Consider the following 14973-nt stretch of genomic DNA (forward strand, 5'->3'; position numbering starts at 1 on the left):
CTTCTCCCCACCGCTTAGCTGATCAGGTGAGCATTCTTGACAGGACTCTTCTGTTTTTGGTTGGAGAGGAGAAAGAAACACACCACTTTGGTGTCTTACTGACTGCCAAGATTCTTTATTCTTTCTAGCCCCCCCTCCTAGCCCCCTACACGTGGTGGGAGCCCCAGTACACGGGGGATATCAAGATGCAGGGGGCCATGTGGGGTCTGGCCAGGGCCCAGCCAGGGAACAGTTCAGAGCTGTTCTCTCCCATGCAGCTGGAGAGGCCAGCAGAGCCATCTGTAGGCTCAGCTCCACAAGCTGTTTCTCCTGATGCTCCCTGCAGGCGGCCTCCACGTCACTCCTCCTCATCTTCACTCTAGGCTGCTCCGGGCCTCCTCTCCCTGTGGACCCTAGAGATGCGAGGGCCACAGTCCTCAGCTGAGCCTCCCTCCCCAAGCCCAAGGCCCTAGCACAGGTTGCAGTTGGACGGCTTCAAGCTGCGGCTCTGAGCCTGGAGCAAGGGGAGGGGAAGGAGAGGAAGACAGGGTTCGACGTCAAGGAAATGAGGGGGACAGTCCTCACTGCAGAGCTCAGCGTGGGCTGGAGTCATATTGAAAACACAAGGATAACCACCATCCCCAAACTCTACTACTTGGAAGAGCACCCCCCAACCCCCCGTAAACTCCTTACTTGCTCCCAGCGCAGGGCCTGTGTCTGCCCCGTCCTCATACCTGCCGCTGTCGGTATTCTGCCTCGCTGGCTGATAGTGCTTGTGCTAAAGCTAAGTCTTCTTCCTCCTGAGAACTGGGAGGGAGGAACAGCTTAAGCTGGATGACAGTATCTAAAATCTCAGAGCATCTCATCTGTTAGGCATCACTGTGCTGAACACTTGTGAATATTATCTCAATTTTCATAGGTAGGGTTCTATAAGGTATTAGTACTGTCCCCATTTTATAGAGGGCATTAAGACTAATGGGTTAAAGAACTTGTCAAAGGTCACATACTATAGTTCAAAAGCTTAATTGTGAGCCCAAGTTCCTAACAGTTACCCTGCATTGGATGAGAGTGGTCCCACCTACCTCCCTCCAAACTGAGCCCTTGCCCACGTCCCACCCTCTTTCACCAGAGAGAAGGTACCTTGGGACCTGGGGTTTGGTCTCTGCCAGGGACAGTTCCAGGGCTCGTTGCAGAGCCTCATCCTCACTCTGCAAAAGGAAAAATAAGACCAGCTGCCTTGGACTTTACTCTCTGTTGGGTTTGCTTCTGTCCATCTGACCCCTGCCCAACTCACCAAGCCATTTTGCAAAGCAATCACTGGAGAGGCTGTCCGGGATGGAGACTGAGCTGTGGCTCTGTGGCAGACATTCAAGAGGCTGAGGTCAGAGATGTGAAGGGAAAAAAGGAAGAGGAGAAACAGGCAGGCCTACCTGCTGGCAGAGGTAGATGAAGGCAAGGTCTGGTTTGGGCTGGGGATGGTCTTTGTAGAAGAAGCTAGGCCTTGTGCTCTGGAGATGGCAGCCAGTCTGTAGGGAAGAGACACTCTTGGCATGCCTCCAGGCACGGTCAGCTTGCATGTTCCTCCCTGGCCTGACCAAGGAAGTCTGGAGGGGAACTCCTCCACAAGGTCTGGAAAACATGCACTTCAAAGGAAATAAAAAGACTCCCTAGCCAAAGGGGACAGGTTGACGCTTCCCAACTATAATGACAGAGGTTGAGTCGGTTTCAGAAGGATGGGATGGTCCCAAAGGCAAGCAGAGGACTTGGTTGCAATTACCCTGCCCTACTTGTGGGGTGCCCCTCCCCAGAGCAATCATGGTCCAGTGGGTGACGGTGCTTGATGCAGAAGTTTCGGCCACAGTGGTCGCAGGTCAGTTTCATCATTTCCCGCTGCCGGCAGCCAGAGCGTTCACACTTATTGGTGAAGATCTGAGGTGGAGTAGGGAGGATTGTCTCTGCTGAGACTCTGATCCCCCTTCAACCTCATCCTAACAGTTGTACAGACTTCCAGGCAACTGTAGTCCCAGGTGACCACGGTGAACCCCTCCAACGCTTACCTTACGCTTTTGCTGAGCTGGATCAGAGCGGCAGTCTCCGTCAATGTGTTCCCCAACAGCACGGTCAGGGGGCTCCCCTCTGGCCACAGGAACAGGCACATTACAGAGTGGGCATACAGGTACCTGGATATCCTACAGTCAGGGAGCAGGGGTCGGTCTGTGGCCTACTCCCAAACCAGCCAAATCTCTGGTCCTGAAAGAACCTGGACATGACCCCCCATAAACGCAAAAGGAAACAATGTTCCCAGCACTGAGTCTCAGAAAGACAGTAAAAGAGAGGAAATGGGAGGCAGAGGGGTTCCAGAGATTCTGCATGCCATCCTCCATCCGCCCCCTTTCACCCGCAGACCGCCCCCTCACCTTTTGGTAAGCAGATCCACAGTGATGCTGGGCGTAGGCCACGTGGTCTGCGCAAAAGATGCCCGAGCAGGCGTCGCACTTGAGCGGCAGAAAATCTGCAGGAAGTGGGTTGGACTGCAGGTCCAGGGGGACCTCGACCTCCTTCCCGCTCACTCAAGCCTTCCGCTCAGGGGAACGAAAACGCCGCAGTACTCGCAGTGAACTGCACCCCTGACCTAGTCCACTATCTCTTAAGCCACGCCCCAACCTCGAGCCCCGCCTCCCTCGGGCACTTCCAGCCCGGGAGCCCACCCTTCCCGCCACTTGCAGTTCCAAGCCCGTCTCCGCCCGGCCCCGCCTCCCGCCTGCTCCGCCCCTCACCCCCTCACCCAACCGCTGACAGCTCGGCTCCGAACAGTGAGCCCCAAGGTCCGGAAACTCCATCGCCGGGCCGGACGGGGCCTGCTGGTAGAGGAAGCGATGCTGAGCTCCTCTAGAGTTCCCGCTCCGGGTCCAAACCGCGACCCCGCACTCTGGGGGGACTCGCTGTCCCGCCCCTTCCTCCCCACTGCCCAGCCCGGGTTACCGGAGCGTCAGCGCCTCCAGGCCCGCAGCTCCCACTCCTCCCCTGGCGCGCGCGGGCGCGCTGACGTCGTCGCGCAGGGCGGGCACGTCCAGCGCAGTCCCCGGGGGGCGGGGGAGCGTCCCGGAAGAGCCGATCCCCCCCGCCCAGTCCTGTTGCGTTAGGCTGGAAACTGGATGGTTTCTCTTGGGCGCGGACCTACCTCCACGAAGGGCGAAAGGGCAGGCGAAGGCAAGGACCGATGACATCTTGGAGGGCTGGGGTGGTTTGGGGTCTTTCACAATTGGGTCCTTCGTCCGCATTTCACTCTACACTCTCCGACTAGCCGTTTCGTTCGCAGCCACTGCTGTACTTACTCTCCAGGAGCTGACAACTCCCTTGTTTCTGTGAAATACACATTTCTCTTCAGGGCTGTAGCTCCTCCAAGTTCAGCTTCGATGTTCTTTTGTAAGACTTTTCTGACCCTCCTCAGTTTGAGCTAAGCGCCTCTCTTGTGGTCTCCCTGGTTCTGTTTTAGCACTGTATCACCTTATTGTAATCAGCTGTTCCCTCACTCCCCTGCCTACCCCTGCCCCACATAAATATACTGGTAAGTCAGGGACCACGTCTGCCTTGCTTTGTGTTAGGTAGGCCCCAGCACCCAGCTCAGTGCCTGTGGTTTTCAGACTTCAGTGTGAATCCAAATCACCTACAAGAGCTGCTTTAAAATGCAGATTCCTGAGCCCCCAGGGCTTCTGATTTAGTAGGAAGTGTAGGAGAGAATGCTGACAGATTATCCATGTACTACACTTTGAAAAACACATGCCTAGAATATGCTGAATGCTTATTGAATATTTCTTGAATGAAGCTAGAGAGTCACTGGATTGACATCCTGCTTTACCTTAGGGAGCCCCAGGTTGAGACCTTCTGTTTCAGCACATTTTGTTTCTCACATGCCTCTCTGGCCCCTCATGCGTGGGCTTGGTTGCACTCTTATTTTCCCAAAAGTTTGGGCATGGGGACAATTAAACAGGTGAAATAAACTTAGAGTTGAACAGTGTCCTCCAAAATGGAGACAGAACCGGGCTACAGCTGGAAATGAGGAGCCAGCCTTCTTCTCTTCTCCCTCTCTCTCTCCAAATTTTGGCTCTGTTTCCCTGTGTCTGCTTCTTACATCCTTACAGCTCTAAGGCTGGTGAAAATTAAAACCATTTTTTCCTGGTTCCTCAAGCAGAAGGGGCCTAATTTCAGCTCTGACTGGGCCTGATTGCCTTGACTTGGATTTTCTGCCAAGTCCTGACCTGTGGCCCAGGGGCCAGGGTATGTGTTGTTCTGATGGGCCAGGCCTGAGTCTCATGTTTGGGGGAAGTGAGTCAGCTTCACCTAGAGTGAAAATCACCAAGCTGGCTTGGACAGTCCTTCCAGAAAACCCAAGAGAGTCCATTCAATTCCTTCATTCAACATACTGAGTGTCCTCCCACGTGCCTGTCACGGGATAATACATGCATAGACTAGGATCTACCAGGTAATACGGCAGTGCATTTCAGGTACACCCATTCTGGAGTTGACAAGTGTTATTCAAGCCAAAACTTGAAGGGTGAGTAGATGTTGGCTAGGTGAAGGCCAAGGGAGAAAGGAGTGGGATGGAAGGAGATGGTATTCCAGACAGAGGAAACAGCAAGGACAAAAACCTGGAGATAAGAGGGAACAAGATCCTTTAGATGAGCTTTTTAATAGCTTATAGCATCGGGATCTTAGAGTGTAAGAGACAGCTTAGCAGAAGATAAAGCTGAAGAGTTAGCTGGGGTCAAATCTCAGGTCATGGAAGCCACGTTAGTGTTGAGAATTTTAACATGAACATAATAGGAAACTGTAGATAGCTTTAAGTAGAAGAGTAACATGATCCAATTTGTATTTTGGGAAAGTCACTCTGGCTTCAGAGTGGGGTACAGATTGGAAGAAGGGAGACTAGGTAGAAGGCTGTTGCTATAGTAGAGACAAGAGATGATGGCGTGAACTAGGGATGATGCTTAGAATTAAAGCTCAGTATAGAGGTTAGATATGAGATAGAAATTTTAAAATAAGTAACTTTCCAATATATCACTGAAAGAATAAAATGGTAAAAAGAAAGAAAGAAATTCTGTTCCCAGAGCAACCATAAAGCACACAGAACAAATTTTTTTTTTTTTTTTGCACATGCCATGCGGCTTGTGGGATCTTAGTTCCCCAACCAGGGATTGAACCTGGGCCCTCAGCAGTGAGAGCACTGAGTCCTAACCACTGGACCACCAGGAAATTCCCTCAGAGAAAAAATTATGACTTTATCTGTGGGAAACACCATGACCTACCTCTATGCAGAAGTTCAGCCCAACATTCAGTGAGTGTATGGAACACCTTTGGCCAATCTTGCAGGGAAACTTTGTCAGCTCCTTCCTTCAACCCATCCTCACACCCTGGGGTAGGCCCTGGGCAGCCATGTTTCTGCCAAAGATGATTGGTCTGGGAGTGGTCATCTGACCCACATTGGGTAACTAAGTTTGTGTTTCCCAGAAGCATAACCTGAGACAAGGATTTCGGTGCAGATAATTCATGTAGGAGGTAGTCCTAGCCAGAGTAATAGAGCAGGAAGGGGGGAGACAGGGAAGGAAGGAAAACAAAGTGTATTATTGAACTGGTTACTACTGTGGTTCCCAATTCCACTGGGAGCCCTAGGAGGAAGCATGTAAAATACACCTCAGAATCGTCCTTCTAAAGGACAGAAGGCTGGGCTGACTCCTGTCTTCTGTAAGTTGGGGGTTTCTCCTGGGAGTGATAAGTCCCCCATGTCCACCTTGCACAGCCAACCCGTACCTGTGTGCAAGCTGATTGAGCTACGAGGGGCTTTGGGAAAAGCCCTGAGGCAGAAATACTGAAGCTGGCTCAGCTTGGAGGTGGGAAGGCATCTGGGCTCATAGGAGCTGTCCACAGCGACAGCTGAAGTCCAAGATGTGCCAAGCAGACGAGGCACAGGGCACCAGGAGCATCTGCTATATTTGGCCAATCAGATTCTTTCCTGGGAATTTGGAATCGAGGCCAAAAAAATCAGTGTTCATTGGATCTGTAACATACAAGCTACGGGCTTGCCATCTGCCATACTACCATACTGTCATACTGACAGGGACAGGAAGAGATTGTTATCGGCAATACTATGACTGATGGGACACAGCCCCATAAAAAGAGATTGATTTTGTAGCTTACACACATGGGTTTAAATCATATCATTACCTCTTTTGCCTCCTCCCAAAGTCTACACCCCCCAACAAAACTGTGGCTAACTGCCTTTATTTCATTAGTTTCACTTTGTCCTTTTTAAGATAGTTATAAGTTATCCCATTAGATTCACTATATTTCCCAAGGCTTTGTCAGACTCTCTTATCACACCCGAAGTCAGGCTGTTGACATGCAGGAGACTCTTCATCCGGGTATGCACCTAAGCGTCCTCTGCCATAGGGATTCAGCTTTTGACCTAAGCCCTTCAGAAAGGAGAGCTGTTGAAGAGCTTGCTATTTGTCAATTCCAAGACTCCATATCTGTGGAATCCAGCATCAGTTCTGTTAGATTTAAACATATGAAATTGCTAATAGTTGACTTTTTTTTTTTAATTTACAAAAACAGCAATTTCATATGGTTTAATCTAAGCAGCACATGTCACAGGCAAGAACTGTTTTTCCTCTGACCTTCAATCTAATCCTCACCCTGCTGGGTTTTGGAGCCCCGATATGAAGACAAACAGGCACTGTCTGGGAGTATGGTTTAAAGTCCACACACCTTAAAATCGGATGTGTCAAATGTCTATGTACCTTAGCACTTCAACCTTGCACCATTTTCTACTAACAATGTATAAAGGAGAGGGTATTGGATAGGATATAGGTTAAACTGCCATAACAGTGACTCAGAAACTGGCATTAACAAGAAAGAAGTTTAATTTCTTGCTTATGTAATTATTCAGGGCTGGCTGGTATGATAGCACTTGTCGGGGACTTGGACACCTCCTATTTTGTTGCTTCACCATCATTAAGGTGTTGCCTTTGTCTACGTGGTACCAAATGAGTCCTTGTTCTAGGCAGCAGAATGAGGGAGAAGAAGGCATCCCCTCCACCCTCCACCCGCCCCACCCCCACCATTCAGTGACCTTGAATTTGCATACAGCACTTCTGTGAACATTGTATAGACCAGCTATAATTGTATAAATCATTAACTTAGTCACATGATCATACCCAACTTCAGGGAAGCTGGGAAATGTAGCCTTTAGCTGGGTGGCTATGTGTCCAGATAAAATTTCAATTATTATGTCAGTGAAGGAGAACAGATATTTGGGGGACAACTAGTGTCACAAAAGGAAATAAAGGATGACTTTTAAAAAAAAAAAAAAAAATAAAGGATGACTTTTATGGTATTTGGGCTGTCCTGAGCTTGAAGTAATGAAGCAGGTGGTGGGTCACTTAAAGGCACACAGCAGCCAGAATGGTGTAAGGCATGTCTCTTAGCTCGGGAGGTCGGAGGATGAGAAAAACAGGACGAAGCACCACCTGGTCGGTCTTCGATTGTAGCCCACTCTACCCAATAGCCATTCCCCAGCTCCCTCCTTGAGGACAAAACTCTGATTTTAATCATCTTTTTCCAAGTAGTTGTTTTTTGCATAGGTCCCTTTGCAGCTCCTAGGATGAGTCTTAAATGGTCTAAGTCAATGTTTTTCAAACTTTTTAACGATTACTCACAATAGGAAATACATTTTATAACCCAACACACACACACACACACACACACACACACACACACACACACACATACATGCCTGACACCTGACTTTTTTTTTTTTTCTTTTTTGCGGTACGCGAGCCTCTCACTGTTGTGGCCTCTCCCGTCGCGGAGCACAGGCTCCGGACGCGCAGGCTCAGCGACCATGGCTCACGGGCCCAGCCGCTCCGCGGCATGTGGGATCTTCCACGAACCCGCATCCCCTGCATCGGCAGGCGGACTCTCAACCACTTCGCCACCAGGGAAGCCCTATTTTTTTAAAATTAATTTATCTATTATTTATTTTTGGCTGTGTTGGGTCTTTGTTGCTGGGCTCAGGCTTTCTTTAGTTGTGGCAAGCGGGGCTACCCTTCCTTGCGGTGCGTGGGCTTCTCATTGAGGTGGCTTCTCTTGTTGCGGAGCACGGGCTCTAGGCGCACGGGCTTCAGTAGTTGTGGCTCGCGGGCTCTAGAGCACAGGCTCAGTAGTTGTGGCGCACGGGCTTAGTTGCTCCGCAGCATGTGGGATCTTCATGGACCAGGGCTTGAACCTGTGTACCCTACATTGGCAGGCGGATTCTTAACCTCTGCGCCACCAGGGAATTGACCTTATTTTTTTTAAAATAAATTTATTGTTTGTTTATTTATTTATTTATTTATGCCTGCATTGGGTCTTCGTTGCTGCACGCAGGCTTTCTCTAGGTGTGGTGAGCAGGGGCTACTCTTTGTTGTGGTGCGCAGCTTCTCATTGCGGTGGCTTCTCTTGTTGCAGAGCACGGGCTCTAGGCACACAGGCTTCAGTAGTTGTAGCACGCAGGCTCAGTAGTTGTGGCTCGTGTGCTCTAGCGCGCAGGCTCAGTAGTTGTGGTGCACGGGCTTAGTTGCTCCGCGGCATGTGGGATCTTCCCGGACCAGGGCTTGAACCCGTGTCCCCTGCATTGGCAGGCGGATTCTTAACCACTGCGCCACCAGGGAAGCCCAACCTTATTATTTTTGATACACTTTGATATTCTATTATATTTCATTTTTTTAAAATGCTGGTTGCCATACACTACATTGATTTCCATCCACCATCGCATTAAGGGGATACAACCTTCAGTTTGGGAAAAAACCCAAATTCTCTAAGCCAACAAAACTTCCCCTTTGTTGAGGCATGTAAAACAACTTGTATCTGAAAGAAAAATTTATCCCAAACTTTAAAGAAGACAAAAATGGGGAATTCTCTGGCGGTCCAGTGGTCAGGACTCTGGACTTTCATTGCCGAGGGCCCAAACTAAGATCCCACAAGCCACGTGGCCAAATAAATAAATAAATAAATAAGTTAGAACTAAAAAGATAAAGACTTTTAAAAAATAAAAAAGACAAAAAATGATGATCATTCTTTTTTTAATATAATACTAGAGTTTTCCTAAGAATCCAACTTGACCTTCATCTGATACTCCTGGGAATATAACTGTTGTCACAGTATATTTGATTAACGATCCACTACTGATAAAAGCACAGAGGTTACAGTTCTGTAATATTAACCTGTAGAAATTGATAAGGTGTTTTTCTTGTATAGCCTTGAAGAAACATTAACCTAAAAGTTATTTTTAATTTATTTATTTTTGCAGTACGCGGGCCTCTCACTGTTGTGGCCTCTCCCGTTGCGGAGCACAGGCTCCGGACGCGCAGGCTTAGCGGTCATGGCTCACGGGCCCAGCCGCTCCGCGGCATGTGGGATCTTCCCGGACCGGGGCACGAACCCGTGTCCCCTGCATCGGCAGGCGGACTCTCAACCACTGCGCCACCAGGGAAGCCCTAAAAGTTGTTATTTTTTAGCCCTGTGAAATGTTAATCAGTTTAGTATCTACCCTAGTAATTTTTTTCATTCTGATATGTATACATTTTTTTCCTGAAAACACTCAGAGAACCAATTTTTTGTATTCTTTATCAGTTCCCTCATGAATGATTTATATGTGCATATAGTCTATTTGGATGAAAATTTATAATATTTCTGCTCTGGACATTACCTGTGACATCTAGCACTCAGGCAGCTGTTTTGTGACCATGAGTGGAGCCAAGCAGAGCCAACATGCTGAAGATGGCAGAGAAGAAAGATGGAAAAGATCCAGGGTCACTGATAAATTAACCAACCCGGGGATACCACATCTGGCTTCTTGTTATGTAAGAGAGGAAATGTCCTTGTTAGCAACGTTTCCTACATTTTGCAACCCAAAGCTTCCTTTGTGATACACCTGTTGTGGCAGCTCACCTTAATAAAAGTGAACATTTGATTCACCCAGATGGAACTTTTTGCTGGTGTATCATCAACATATGATGGTGGCTCTGGTGGTAGCAGTGGAATGATCACTGAGTTTCCCAATCAACTTTAGAGATCCTCCCCTCACAGCTCTGCAAAGACTCCTGATACAGTGATATTATATTCTGCACATTAATATTCTGTAAACTTGTTTTTATCTTTATTTTTGTTTACTTGCTTTTAATTTTAAATTACTTCCAGGGCTTTATAAATCCTTTTGTTTTAATATATAGCTGTCTGATTTTAAATATTTTTTTCATGTTAAAGTATAATCATTTCATTTTAAGAATTTTATTTATTCATTTTTTTCCTCTCTACATTCATGGCTTTAGAGTGGTAGGCTTCCAGTTTTTTGGAACCTTGTGTGGAACAGACTAAACAAAGAGAAACACTGCCTCTTTCCCTGCTCCCACTCCACAAATGCTCAGATAACCAAAAGCTTAGAGAACCCTAAAAATATAATCTTGGAAGTTCTCTCTTGAGCATAAGCCAGAATGTTTTAACTGTCAGAGACCCCAAAGGCCACAAGAGAGAATGAAGCCCTCACAGTTTCCCTTGTCTCAGGCAAAACTTTTCCTGACTGGTAGGTTATAGTCCCGATTAAGCTATAACCTACCTGACTGGTAGGTTATAGTCCTGACTGGTAGGTTATAGTCCAGATTAACCTACCTATAGGTAGGTTAAGTCCATGCTAATCAGCAGCCTAGGAGCTTCCCAAGATTTAAAAGGATGGTGAATAGACCAAAGCCACTACCTCCTGCTACATAGTGTGGACGTAGGTTCCTTGCTTCCGAATAAGGGAATAAAGGAGAACATTGAGAGAAATCCAGTAACACTTTCCACGTTGAACAAGCTGTGTCAGAAGATATCAACTAGCAATTGAGCCTTGCTTAAGTCTCTTTGATTGTAGACCAACAAAGCACACGCAGACCTGCTAAACAGCTTTGTGCTTCAGCTGTGGGAAGCTGAGCTGCAGCCTCCCGCAGGAAAAAGAGAAATGGGCTCCTCTACAAATCAGCAGGTGCAATCATGGCCAGACACCTCTTATCTCAGCTTCAGCTGGTTTAAAGCAGACAAGGTCAACGTGAGGATGCCAGCAAGGATGTCTTGGGCCCAATTCTACTCAAATTTTAGTTTAATGGTATCTGTTTAGTTTCGTGGTTTTCCTCCTCCTCAAATGACTCTTAGAGAAACAGTGCATACTGAAAGGGAAAGGAAAACCATTTTGCTAACTGTCCTGTCCTACTATTACTCATCTCTTAGTTTATTTAATCCCCCATGAAAACCTTTTGAAGTGGATATTATGTATTCCCCTTTTGAAGATAAGAAGACTGAGATTGAGAGAGATGAAGTTACTTGCTTTTGGAGATGGGATCTGGACCCAGGTTTGTGCATTGCCTTAAGTCCCATGTTCTTTCATTATACAACATTGCCTCCCCCAAATCGACTCCATAACCTCCTCTGCAGCTGAAAAGAAGAATCTTAAGTGGTGGTTTTCTCAGAGTGTGGAAAATCCCAAATCTCTCCATGGGTTATCAATAATCAAACACACTTTCAGAGCAAGGTACTATTTAAATATCTAAATATGACTATTTAAATAACCAGGTGTGGAAGCTCTTTGATTGGAACTGACTTCAGACCCCAGGAGAGACCAGCATGGCTCTGCCTTCACTGAGGTCTGCCTTGCTTTCTCAGGTACGTGATATACAATCTTTGTGACAATATTCAGTCACTTGTCCTGAAGTGCCCTAGCTCTCCTGTGGATTAATTATAGACCTAGTTTAGGCGCATAGTTCAAATTCATATGATTTTATAGGTTACACAGTGATTTCACATGTATCTGATTCAACCCACTAAATATTGACCAAGTCTTATCAGATGTTATACTAGGCCCTGGACATAGAGGTGAATAACTTATGGCCTCTACCCCACAGTTGTTCAATGTCCAGAGGGGTAAGGGGATAGTGGGGGAGAGGGTGCTACTGGCATCTAATGGGTGGAGGCCAAGGATGATGCAGCTAAACATTCGACAATGAACAGGACAGCCCCTATCACCACCAAAAAATAATTATCTGGCTCAAGGGGCTTCCCTGGTGGCGCAGTGGCTAGGAATCCGCCTGCCAACACGGGACATGGACGGGTTCGAGCCCTGGTCCGGGAAGATCCCACATGCCGCAGAGCAACTAAGCCCGTGGGCCAAAACTACTGAGCCTGTGCTCTAGAGCCCGTGAGCCACAACTACTGAAGCCCACATACCACAACTACTGAAGCCTGCACACCTAGAGCCCGTGCTCCTCAACAAGAGAAGCCATGGCAATGAGAAGCCCTCACACTTTGGGCAAGCCATTTTACCTCACTAAGCCTCAGTTTCCTCATCTGTAAAAAGGGGAAGGGGTCCTACATCCAAGCATGATGGTGAAGATTACAAAAATGATACATGTAAAGCACTTAGACCTACGACTAACATATACTAAATAATCTAACATATGTGTATTGTTAGTTGTTTAACTGTGTATATTATTCATTATTACTAAATTTGTTCATTTTCCATGTGTTGATACATTGTCTTTATTTTTTATAATGGGTAGATTGCCAGTCCAAATTCTTGAATATAATTTCCAGATAAGCTTGGTGTCGTGGTTTTAAAATATGTCCACAAGAGAACTCCCTGGTGGTCTAGTGGTTAGAACTAGTGGTTTCACTGCCATGACCCGGGTTCAATTCCTGGTCAGGGAAGTAAGATCCACAAGCAGTGCAGCCAAAAAAAAAAGTCCACAATTTTTTTTCTACTTTTCCCTTAAAGAGCTTGGGCTGGACTCAGTGACTTGCTTCTAATGTATAGAATACATTGGAAGTGATGGAGTGTGACTTTTGACACTAGGTCATAAAAAGCACTATGGCTTTCTTCTTGCTCTCTTGGACCACTTGCTCTAGGGAAGGAAGCTGTCATGTCGTGATGACACTCAAGCAGCCATAGGAAGAGGTCAGTGTGAGGAGGAACTGAGGCCTCTTGTCAACAGCTATCTATCCATAAACACATACACCTCTGTACTCCATACACCGTACTCATATGAAGATTCTACGTGATATGTGGAAAAACAGCAGTACACTGAGGGAGAACTAGGAGAGCAGGTCTGCTATGGGGGGCGGGGTGGGTGATGTGGAACATCAGGGAAGGCTTCGAAAATGGAACATGGTCTGAAGCACATCTTAAAAGACAAGTGAAATGTTTAGCAACTGGAGGGATGAGGGGTGTGGGTGTAGAGCAGGGGTGGAGGAGGGCAGTGCAGCTGAGCCAAGGAAAGACTCTGTCTGGGGTTGATGCTGTAGTGTAAAGAGCAAGACAGGGCAAGGGCAGATCTCAGAAGACTTCTTTTTTTTTTCATAAATTAATTGAAATTATTTTTTAAAATATTTATTTGGTTGCGTCGGGTATTCGTTGTGGCATGCGAACTCGTAGTTGCGGCATGCACGTGGGATCTAGTTCCCAGGCCAGGGATCAAAACTGGGCCCCCTGGGCTTCCCTGGTGGCGCAGTGGTTGAGAGTCCGCCTGCCGATGTAGGGTACACGGGTTCGTGCCCCGGTCCGGGAGGATCTGACATGTCGCGGAGCGGCTGGGCCCGTGAGCCATGGCCGCTGAGCCTGTGCGTCCGGAGCCTGTGCTCCGCAACGGGAGAGGCCACAACAGTGAGAGGCCCGCATACCGCAAAAAAAACAAAAAACAAAAAACTGGGCCCCCTGCGTTGGGAGCGCAGTCTTACCCACTGAGCCACCAGGGAAGTCCCTCAGAAGGCTTGTTAACCATATCAGGGACCTTGAATGATACCTTGTAGGAGGAGAGCCTTGATTACTATTAAATAGCAGAAAGCTCATCCAATTTGTATTTTTAACTTATTTAGCTACTTTATTGGGCATAAATTTCGGTGGGGGTCAAGAGTGTGGGCAGGGAAACTGTTGCATTGGGCCAAGCGAGAGATGAGGAGGTTGTGAATCAGGGCTGTGAGGGGGCTGAATCAAGAAATAATTAGGACACCCAATTAGCAGCAACTCCACACCCAACTCTGGGTGTGGGATGAGAGAAAAGCAGGCCTTCTGAGTTGGTGGTGACGACAAGCATGATAGTAAATACAGAAAAAGCCTATCTGTGTAGGGGAGTAGTGGGATGGAATGCAGAGTGGAAAGAGCATGGGTTCAGTTTTTGTTATGTTGAGCAGAAGGTGCTCGTGGGACATTCAAGTGGAGATGCTTAGTCGGAAGTTCTGGGAAAGGAGCTAAGATTTAGAAGTCATCAGCATATGAGTGGAAACTGAATGGGTGAACAAGTGAAATTGCCCAGGCAGACTGCAAGGAAAAAGTGAGCCAGTGATAGACGCAGTGAAAAACCAACATTTAAGGGAGCAGGAGGAGGAAGTCCAAGAGACTTTAGTTGGACACAAAAATCAAAACAACATGGTGATATACTGGCCTTGCATGATGGAAAATTCTTATACTCTGTCTTTGATCTTTGTACTTTTTTTTTTTGGGGGGGGTACGCGGGCCTCTCACTGTTGTGGTCTCTCCCATTGCGGAGCACAGGCTCCGGAAGCGCAGGCTCAGCGGCCATGGCTCACGGGCCCAGCCGCTCCGCGGCATGTGGGATCTTCCCAGACCGGGGCACGTGTCCCCTGGATCGGCAGGCGAACTCTCAACCACTGCACCACCAGGGAAGCCCGATCTTTGTACTTTTAAAGATCACTTAAATCTGTTTTGCAAAATCTCTGACCAGAAAAACAAATTCTGCCTACACTCTTATTAATCAAACTCTTCTCAAAGATTTAATTTCTGCCCTCTGCAGTACTACAGATAACCCTGCAAAGTTTGACGGCAGCTAACGTGACTTACTTCAGCATTCCCTTCTTGGCTTGAACGTTGTTACTTCACAGTTCCCCACATGCTCCACGTGATGACATCTTCAGCCT

At 47.5% G+C, this 14973-nt stretch overlaps 1 protein-coding gene and 1 non-coding gene across 11 annotated transcripts; both read right to left on the reverse strand.

Annotated features, from left to right (window-relative positions):
- Positions 1–91: 91 nt before the first annotated feature.
- Positions 92–3028, reverse strand: ZFAND2B (zinc finger AN1-type containing 2B). Of its 10 annotated transcripts, none has more exons than XM_032636571.1 (10): positions 2962–3020; positions 2765–2837; positions 2397–2491; positions 2037–2168; positions 1757–1908; positions 1410–1505; positions 1274–1334; positions 1120–1187; positions 714–786; positions 92–493 (listed from the first exon to the last, which is right to left on the reverse strand). In XM_032636571.1, the coding sequence occupies exons 2-10, from the start codon at positions 2817–2819 to the stop codon at positions 449–451; spliced, it is 777 nt and encodes a 258-aa protein (XP_032492462.1). In that variant the 5' UTR covers positions 2820–2837; positions 2962–3020; the 3' UTR covers positions 92–448. The 10 variants fall into 10 exon arrangements, with proteins under 10 accessions (XP_032492462.1, XP_032492464.1, XP_032492467.1 ...); XM_032636573.1 differs by having other exon boundaries at positions 2765–2840; positions 2962–3015; XM_032636576.1 differs by having other exon boundaries at positions 100–493; positions 673–786; positions 2765–2840; positions 2962–3028.
- Positions 3029–5159: 2131 nt separating this feature from the next.
- On the reverse strand, positions 5160–5232 carry TRNAE-CUC. The gene has a single exon. It is a non-coding gene; the product is annotated as a tRNA-Glu (tRNA).
- Positions 5233–14973: the final 9741 nt, after the last annotated feature.

Source organism: Phocoena sinus, chromosome 7, assembly GCF_008692025.1.
Source record: "Phocoena sinus isolate mPhoSin1 chromosome 7, mPhoSin1.pri, whole genome shotgun sequence".
NCBI lineage: Eukaryota > Metazoa > Chordata > Mammalia > Artiodactyla > Phocoenidae > Phocoena > Phocoena sinus.

Coding starts and splice junctions, on each gene's coding strand:
- ZFAND2B (XM_032636571.1), bottom strand. CDS start 2,819: ATGGAGTTTCCGGACCTTGGGGCTCACTGTTCGGAGCCGAGCTGTCAG. Junction 787..1,119: donor ACCAAACCCCAGGTCCCAAG/GTACCTTCTCTC, acceptor CCTCCCTCCCAG/TTCTCAGGAGGAAGAAGACT. Junction 494..713: donor CAGAATACCGACAGCGGCAG/GTATGAGGACGG, acceptor CCCTTGCTCCAG/GCTCAGAGCCGCAGCTTGAA.